The sequence below is a fragment of the Anopheles coustani genome, chromosome 3 (genome assembly GCF_943734705.1).
Source record: "Anopheles coustani chromosome 3, idAnoCousDA_361_x.2, whole genome shotgun sequence".
NCBI lineage: Eukaryota > Metazoa > Arthropoda > Insecta > Diptera > Culicidae > Anopheles > Anopheles coustani.
In genome coordinates, this window is record NC_071288.1 from 39689748 (window position 1) to 39699474 (window position 9727).

The window sequence follows — 9727 nt, forward strand, 5'->3', positions numbered from 1 at the left end:
TTTTTTAGTAACATTTATTTCAGGTTCAGTTTGAATAAATCCTTGTACATTAAGATTGTTTAAACATATTACTCCTAATTGGTCCATGGCAATGTTCCCGACTATTGTACGGGTAATACTATTGTATCTACAGTACTTAGTTTGACGACCCCTGCTCATAGCAGTGAACTTGCTATGGGATTAAATAATGGCCTGTGAGTGTTTCCTTGGTGTGAAAAAAATATTCTGCGTTGTTTTAGAGCTGCATTATTCCTTTTTTCAATTACCTACGTACTGCGTTGTTTGACGTTCTATGTAGGTTTCAATTTACACTACGTACCGGAAGTCAACAGGAAATGGTACATCCGTTATCTTTCATCTTTCAATCAGAATTTTCCGGCAAGAAGGAAAAAGAAAAGTCGAAAATAGCTGGTCCATTCAGTGAAATGAAACAGTCGATGAAAACAATCAAATTGAATGAAAGAGTAAATGTGCAAAGGAATGTTTGCCGTATCTAATTCAAAGGTCCTGTGCTTGTATGTTATCCACTGTCATCATTTCGATGGTATGAGGTAAGTTCCGAGTTATCTCTTAGGATTCCTTTCGATTTTAAATATTCATATGCAAAGTTGGAAACTGTACAATGTATTAGAGATTTTCAAAAGTAATGGTATTTGAAAGTAAAACATTAATTTTTTTTAACATTTTTATTTGTTTTTATTATTTATTATCTTTAAGCATATAATTTCGATATGGCCGGTTGCATTGGAATAGATCGTCATTTATTTTCTAAAGTTCAAGGAAATAAGCAACTACCTGAGATTAAGTTGGTCTGATACAATTAAACACTTTATAACGATCAATGATTTTTGATATTTTTAAAACATAATATTACACAATATCAATCCAAAGAGCATGTGAATGCTTTGGTATGTCCTCGAAAACTATTGAAAAAAAAAAATAGGGAAAAGATAGGAGCCTAGCTGTGTTTAACAAAGGGACTGTAAAATTGCAAAAGAACCCATAAAACCCACACGTAAACAATTTTACATTATGCAACCGTTCTTCCTTCAAGTGGGCTTCGCTGTGTGTGGGTGCCAAACAGGAGGGCCCTTAAGCGTTTGCGTTGATGGCAGTGCAGTCGGTAGTAAAGATACAGTTCTTTTCAGTTGCAGGATGCTCTTTGTCAGTCCTTGGTTTACTGGTTTGGCATTTAGGATATCCTGAGACGGTTCCCAGTGTGATGAACCGGTAGAATGTGTCGCACACTGCAAACGCTACCTTTTGATTTCGTAGGTGCCAAGAAGCATTGTGAAAAAAACGTTCTTTACTAAGAACATACTTGTTAGATAGGATTTTTAATTAGTTATTCACCTTAAAAGTTTTCCAACTCAAAGTAAATGTAGGCAAAAACTAATCATTGTGAAGAGTGCTCGAATGGATGTACGCTTTGTAACTTGCTGCTTGTTCAAAGAATGAAATGGTTTCTTCGGAAAAGAAATCTTCGGAAAAAAAGAAATGTAACTTTTGGCCGAGTACCCACATTTTTCAATTTCTTTAATGGAGCGCTTCCAAAACAGAAGAATGCTGTAAGAAAAGTGTACACATGACAGAGGAAATGTAACAAACAAGTTCATACATTGGTAGAATGAAACATCAATTATCGAAAGAAGCGTATTTGAATCGATCTACCGATTTAGAAGTCAAACAATGAGAAAAAAAAAACATACAATGAGAAGAAGCATTTATGCAACTTGCTATGGTTTGTTTTCTTCATGTTTATGCGCCTTTGATTACACATTATGAGTCATCAAGTCGCTTAAAAACAATCACATACCAGGTTAAAGGCACTTAAAGCAATGCTGTTACACAAGACAAACCAGAAAATGTTAAAATGTTTTCATTGGTATTTTCTTTTTGTTTTTTTCCTTTTTTGTTTTTCCGCAGCCCGAAAGTTTGTATGCAAATTTATTGAAACCATTCCAACGCCAAGTTTCAAAATGTGAAGCCTGGATGTTAAGAATGCCGAAACGATGCCCACGTTTTAAGGATAAAATGTGTGCCAGTTCCCGGTAGATTAGCTCGATTCGATGCCAGAGACACACGAACTCGTTGCTACAGTTGAACAAGCAGCGGTGGAGCAGCTCATGGTTTGGCCAGGATATCCACTTCATTCGGTAAGCAAACTGTAAAACGCTTGCGGGGCCATTTCCCTTGCTTTAGTTATTTACCAGCAGAAAAACACGGTTGGCGCCAACCAATGAGCTCATCGCAGACGCAATATTAGTTTTCTGGTGCCGATCTCTTCGTTACGTTGTGGGCAATCGACCTACGCGACCGATTAGACTGATCGAAGCGGTATCGCTCGTTAAGGGGAACGATTGAAATGACAGAGGAAAGGGAATCTCAGATGAACAGATTTTGTTGGTTAACGATATTCCTGAAGAAGTAACAAACAAAAAATGGGTAAAAGCTATGGCCAAAATTACTCATCAGATGTACGCACACTCACACTGGCAGTGAGTGAAGGAAAGTTAGATGATGCCTAGGAACCGATAATAATCTTCTCCTTCCGTTTCACCATCGTGTGGTTTTTCAGGAACGCCATCCATTTAGCACATTCGCCCGAGGAGGCAAACCCATTTCTTGCGGAGCACTTGGAATTTTTCATCGACTCCTCGCGGGACTCATGCGTCGTGTAACGTTTCCTAGTTTAGTCGGTACGAGTGCGAAGTGAAGACGGGGTGGCGATAGCGAAACCATTGCGTAACCTCCAAATGTCCTTCAAGCGCTTGGACCCGTTTACTTGATTTTCATGAAAACGAACATTTTGCAAGCGGGCGGGACGATTCATTGGACCATACCCACCAATCCATTCCATTTGCTCAATGCCCAAATACGGAGCCGTTCTGCCTTCTTACGTTGGCAGTGGTAACATTTCCATTGTGCCGAGTTTGCCATCGCTTTTTCTACTGAACGATGAGAAATGTCTTTTGAATAATTCGGTGTAGGATTCCATAAATCACTGCATGCACCGTTTGGAGTTCGGGACGAGTGCATCCAAAATGCACACAGCTGTTTATGCATTCACCGTCTTGACGGAAGGCTCTCGCCGATGGCATCGAGCATCGACGAGCGTTTTGATGCCCGTCATGGTGCCGTGTGGTAAAAGTCATTGTCCTTCGAGTGCATCTGATTTCGTTCCGATGAAAGGATCACCGTTATCAGCGGAGGCAATAAAAGGGAAAAAGTAGGAAAATTGGCATAAGCGTCGGAAGGCAAACAAACCGAACACAAAACCGAACGATACTGCGCGGCCCGGTTCGGTTCCGTCCGACTGTGGCTGCAACATCTCGGCTTCGGCTCCGGAACTCCCGGGGGCTCTTCCGGTGTGACCATGTTGTGCGACCGATGACTTATCAGTGAAACGTTGCACCCGAAACGTTTGGTTTCGATGGTAAGTTGTGAAAAATAAAAAATTAAGAAAAAGATTCATCCCCCGAGTCATGTGACTGGCCTATATGGTGGAAAGTGGTACGGCAAAGCTTTGGAAAAAGTTTTCCTAATCTATTTTTAGTCGCAAAACCGTGGCCGTAGATTAAGCCACAACATGTATTTTCATTGATCGTTTACTTTTTATTGTGGCAGTAAACTTAAAAAGCGGTAACGAATTCCTTTTTTTCCTATTAAGGTTTTTGTTATATTTTGGCGGTTCCTTGTACCGTTTTGGATGATGATGATGAAGAACCAGGCGCCTCCATTGGGTTAAGTTTTTCCGGAACTTTCTTGCAGTCGCTACAAGATTTGGAAATAAAACGATTTGCCAGTGGCCAGTAGATTATTTGAAAATCATGAATAATATTTGTGTGTGGAAATCCAGCTGATTGCAAGGGTATATAATCTTTCTATTATTTTTTAACATTAAATTGAGAAAACTATGATAAAGTTAAATTTCGTAGGATGCTTTTCTGAAAATAAACAGCATTTTGGAGTTCTCTAGTATTAAGCTATTTATATGATATTAAAAATTTAACTGTACAAATAGAATAAACTGTAAATGTACAAAAAGTCTGCTGCAAGATTGTCTTTCAAACTTTTTTTGGAATCTTTATATGTTAGGAACATAGGTTGTTTCCACAGTGAGATGAGGCGGATTTTTCCATGTTCTGCATGGCGACGCTTTCGCAAGCTCCCTTACCCTAACCAGGGGGACATTTTTTTGCACCGTTTACCAGACCCTTCCAACCTGATACGAAGATTCACCCTCTCGAGCTTCCCTGCCATTCACCCTTACCCGATGTCTTTTGTTTTGCAACAACGTGCGCTTCGGTCGAGGCGCCTTCGAGACGACAGCGCTTCTACTTATTGCCTTGGTTTTGTCTTTGGAAATTTGGAATTCATCGTAACGCCACCTCGTTTCGGGGTAGAGTTTTCCCTCCCACAGTTTCCCCACCCGGGCCACGGTCTTGTGTGGAAAGCTGATAGGCGACGCGACGCTTCCCGAGCGCGCGTTTGCAACGTCACGCGCGGACCCGAGTCGAGTCGAGGCGTAGCGTCTAGAGCTACCCCTGCCCGCGGGGAGGGGATGTGCGGGTGGTGGTTTGGGTGCGTGGGCGTGCGCGCGGGTGCGACTGTTGTTGGAAAAGTCCCTGCACTCGGGAGCATCGCGTCTGGTGGTTCGGCGGACCGAAGCCGTCCTCATTCCGTCGTCAAACTCGGACCGTGAGTGATCGCGTGAGTCGCGCGTGCTTTCGTTCCCTTCCGTTGTTTCGTGCGTGAAAATCCCCGTGGTTCACACGTTACAAGTGCAGAGAAAAGTGTGAAGAAAACGAAAAAAGATAAACAGTGTGTGAGTGTATTGTTGTTAAATCTGTTTGTCGGGTGAAGTTGTGAATTTAAAAGCAATTGGAGTATTAAGCTTAACCGTCACAGATTAATTAGTTTCAAAAAGTATAATTTGGAAAAAGCTAAATCCAGAGCGATAAGAAAGGTGAAATTAATCTTCATAACACTTTCCTCTTTTTTGCTTTACATGTACATGGCGCCAAAACCTCAGCTTAAGTTCCAAAATCCTGAAGCAAAAATCAACCAAAATTTGTCGAGAAAAAAGGAATGAAAAAGAAACGGTATTTTCACGGCGTGAAGCCTTAGAACTGAAGAAGCGAACAAACACAAATTATCCCTCGAAAAAGCGAAAAGCGCACACACAATCTACTAACCGAAAATGCTTACGTGGTCCCGGCTCCGTGGGTCGCCTTTGCCAGCGCCGCTGCCGGGTGGAAAGTGATTGAGAAGTTTGCGATAGGAGCAAAGTTTTGGGAAGTTTAAAATACTTTGACATGCCCACAGATTGGCGGTAGCCCGCGGCATACAGCATCCGGTTTTTGGCATTCTAAGCGGCCCCATCCTTCACCGAGGGGTGGGGATAAAAAGGCACATCCACGGCACTATCTACACATTAAGTAGACGTATTTGGGCGTGTTTGAGCCATTTATTTTCCAAAATTGTTCGCGAGCATCACGTGGCACTGGGGGGCGAAAACGTTCAGTGTTTCGTGCTCAACGACGACGGTGTTTGCAAGTGTTAAATGGAATGAATTTTCGCTTCCATTTTTTTTCCATACAACACGTCCGACCTTAGGGTCGTGCAAATAATCGAGCTGTAAAAAATAACCTTAAAATATATATATTTTTTAAACACACTTCTCTCCAACCACCACGTCCCCATCGGTACCGTAAAAGTGCACATTTTCAACCCTTGTCAACAGGATACATTTGCAGCAACTCCGTTTTCCCACGGCCGGGCGCGGACACTCAGTTCGTGTTCGAACCCTCGAGGGAAAGGAACTGTTTATTTCGTGCCGTGGTAGCGTGTCTTTGCTTGCCAACCCTCTTGCACGTTGGTCGAGGGTGAGGGATTTTGTTTCAAAATTTGCTTACACTTCGCTCATCTTTCAACATTAATTTCAATTCTAGTTCGGGTTCGGGGTCGTCGTTGGAAACCGTCGCCAGGATGGTGAAATCTGTGGTTTCTCTTTAATTTGGCGCTCGGGTTGGGTTGGTTCGTCGGTGTCTAAAGGTGTTCTCGATTAATTAAACGGCCGGAATCACTCGCATGGAATGAGCGTTGGTGAATATTAATTTGTTGGGAGTGTTCCGTACACTTATCATCTTTACAGCCCTTCGGTCTTATTGAACGAGTAATTAGGCAAACTAAACGTAAAGAAACACGCGGTAGAACGGTGAGATGTTTTAGAGACGTTCTTTTTCGTATAAAATTATTTGCTATGTTTCGTAGGGGAAAAGAAAGTACTTCACGGATCGTGTCAATTAAACTTAATCGTGGGTGAAAATGGCATTTGCGAGTTTGTTCCCGAATTGAATTCCCGTTCTTTGCCTTACAGCTCCTGTGCCACTCATTAGTGTGATTTGTGGTGGTGGTGGTGATGGTGGATCGTTCACCGCCACAGGAAAAGTTAAACAAATTAATTGTGAAATGTACTACACCGTAGTCATCGCTCTCTCGTGCTCTACGAAAATAGATTTCTCGTCTAAATTATTATAAGTGATTGACTTCATCTTGGGCTGTGTACATTGGGTGGATGCAATCGGTAAGTAGAAGCAAGGCAAACAGCAAAACCGCACATTTCAGCGTACGAAAACAAATGGCATGTTTACGATCGTGAGTGATCGGGCAGCGTGCAACGTTAAACAAGCCGGTTTGGAAAGCAGGATGCCAATGGAAGAGCAGTTTTATGAGGCGCCCGAATTGATCCTACTGATGGATGGGTAGTAAAACATATCGCAGCGAAAGGTACACACATTAACGAACGGCGCAAGGTGTTTATAGTGTTTTAGACAGGGTCTGCACCTGATACCATGAAGGAATAGAACAAATGTGCAATAACTTCTGTATCTAGGTTCCGCAATATGTTGCTGTTTTAATTTATAAACTTCCCATAAAATAATTATTTCATTTTAGCACATGCACAATTGTTGTCAGTGCTTCTTGGAATGTGTGAAATACGAATAGGCTATGTGTGGAGTACACTGAATTTGATAACACTAAATATTTTGTCCATGTCGCCATGCTAAAAACATAGACAAGTATTCTCCTTAAAATTATTCTCATATGATCAGGAAAACTAAAAGGAGATTAAGAGCGTGTGGCACCAATTTATTTTAACATTCAACACTTATTTTCCGTCATAAGACTTTGAACGTGCGGCCCATGTACGCCAATATTCGTTTTTAGTCACACCTGAGGGTTTTTAAAGCTCGGAAATGTTTCTGGTAATAAGATTGCGAAATAAAACACTTTCTTTTTTATGGACGCATATTGTGGTGCCATTTTATAGGCAAATTTGTTGCAACGGTGTTTTAAAAGCCTATAAAAAAGCCCCGCTAGTGCTCATGACATTTAACGTTAAATTGAGGAGAGGAAGTAAACTTTATGTTTTGGTTGTCTGGAGAAATGTTAGAGGAATATGAACACCGTGCACCAAACGTTATGAAAGACGCCCTCAGTATGTCAAAGCAATATTTTTATTATTCAATTTGTTTGCCACAGTAAATCCAGCGCTCGACACGGAACCGGAACGTCCAGTCGGTTCTCCACGCGGTCGGTTTTACGGCTCCAGATTGTCGATGACCCAGTCGACCAGTCCGCCTACGTTGGTGTAGACCGCCGGCTCGCCAACATTGGCACACTCCTTCCGGAAGCTTGCGATTCCCATGAGATACAAAGTCCCCGAGTGTCCATACATCAGTGGTCCACCGGAATCTCCCCGGCACGTGTCGACGGCCCGTTCCGGTTTGGCACATACTTGCCCTTCGTCAATGTTGGCATGGGGATACTTGCTACGACACTCGTCCCTCGAGACTCCGATCGAGTAGGCGTTCATTTTGTTGTCACTACCGGTGGCTGGGGAAAGAGTATTGAAGTGCGCACAGCATTAAGAAGAGTTAGAGTTGGCGTGTACACAAAATGTTGGCATGTCAACAGCGCATGTCGTCACGTACCGTCCGGGGTTTTACCCCAACCGGTTTCCACGAACCGGCCGTTCTCGAGATCCACCTGTCGGCGTACCTCAGGATCGAGCGGCAAGCAGATCGGTGCGACCGAGGAACTCGTCGGTACCTTCCGGGCCAGACGAAGGAGCGCGATGTCGTGCTTTACCGCCGGTGTTCCGGTGCCGGTGTAGTTTGAGTGTATCGTTATTTTTGCGATTCCAACGTCCTGAGCTGGTTCGGCACATTCTGTGAGGTCGTCAGTCTTTGCACAGTCTACTTCGTTCTGTAAATCCCAGTCACCAACACGGACCGACTCGCTGGAATCACAGAGGGGAGGAGTTGCCAAACGGGGAGTTTGCAGATGCCTTGCATATGATACTTACACCGTCCATGTTTTCTTGATCCCCATAATGCACCGGGCCGCAGTTAGCACGTATCGATCACTTATCAAGGCTCCTCCGCAGTGGAAACGAGTATCTCCCTCTGGTGAAAGCGTGTAAGCTTATGAGTGTCTAACATACTCTCTTTATGTAATTGAACCGTTCTCAATCGCTACCTTTCGTACGGTGACGTATCAGTACGTTCCACGGGTGATGGAACAAAACCGCCTGCTCGCCAGGCAATGGACCCCGATTGCCATCAACTCCACATACGGCCGGTAGTAGCTCACGCTTCTCCTCCGGTGTGTTGAACCGATTCTCGACCAATCCCGCGATCGTTTCCGCATCCACCGGCTCCGCCGTTTTCGTCACGTTCGGGGCATTGCAGCAGACCAGGGCCAGTGTTTCCAGCGTCCCACACCGGACGGCTTCCACGTAGCGGATATCGTTATTGCTTAGATGCTGCTTCTTCAACACGGCCCGAACGAAGGGACACTCGCGTACTAGCACACACGTCCCAGCTTCCCCGTCGGGAGTTTTACAGCTGGAAAGATCTGAACCCAAGGTTAGGCCAGTGAGAGTGTGATCCAACGCACTCGACTCAGTGTTATCAGTACTTCACCTGAGGTTACACTTACATTGCGCGAACGTCACCTGTATGCACAATAGTGCACAGGCCGCAGCGATGGCCCACTTGATGGTCCCCATTTTGGAGCTAAATTTTGGGTGCAAACAAAAAGAACCAAACCTCTGCGGGACGTCTGCTTAAGAAACCTGTTAGACTGGCTCAGGCGCACTCGAACGACTGTCTGCCGGGGTTGGATCGCACCGTTCTCGACTCATCCCGAGCCGCCCGGTCCGGGGTGGACTACTTTAGAGCGAAACCTGTTTTCGCGCCCCGTCATTCTCGAGGTGGTGTCTCGTGCGCGCCGAACCGTTCAACATATTGATGCATACGACCCGCTGTCGTTGCGGACAAGGGGCTCGGACGGTTGTTCACCTACCTCGCTTTGCATTGGCAGATTCTCCCGGGCTGAAGTGAGACTTGTGCGCGAGTGTCTGTGTGTGTGTACGTGTTTGAAAACATTGGGAATCCACAGCCTCGCTCTGGCCGAGCGAATGAAGCCGTTAGCATCGGCTCGATCGAACCGGAGATAACAATTATTTAGTGACGTTGGAAATACCGGACGATGCCGGATCGCGTGGTCCAGCAAAAAAAAAAAAAAAAACTAGAAGGAGATACAATCACGTTTAATAGGATTGGAGTTTTGTTTTGACGCAAATGTTTTCCATATCCAACGGAGCGAAACAGGTTCTCTGTGGTTTAGGGTCTCGATTGAAGGCTTGGGGTTTTGA

The 9727-nt window shown here is 44.2% G+C and overlaps 1 protein-coding gene across 1 annotated transcript; it reads right to left on the bottom strand.

Moving 5' to 3' along the window:
* Nucleotides 1-7520: 7520 nt before the first annotated feature.
* Nucleotides 7521-9105, bottom strand: LOC131272379 (CLIP domain-containing serine protease B4-like). Its single transcript, XM_058274098.1, has 5 exons — nt 9010-9105; nt 8548-8925; nt 8375-8474; nt 8001-8308; nt 7521-7902 (listed from the first exon to the last, which is right to left on the bottom strand). The coding sequence occupies exons 1-5, from the start codon at nt 9077-9079 to the stop codon at nt 7607-7609; spliced, it is 1152 nt and encodes a 383-aa protein (XP_058130081.1). The 5' UTR covers nt 9080-9105; the 3' UTR covers nt 7521-7606.
* Between the last annotated feature and the right edge of the window lie 622 nt (nt 9106-9727).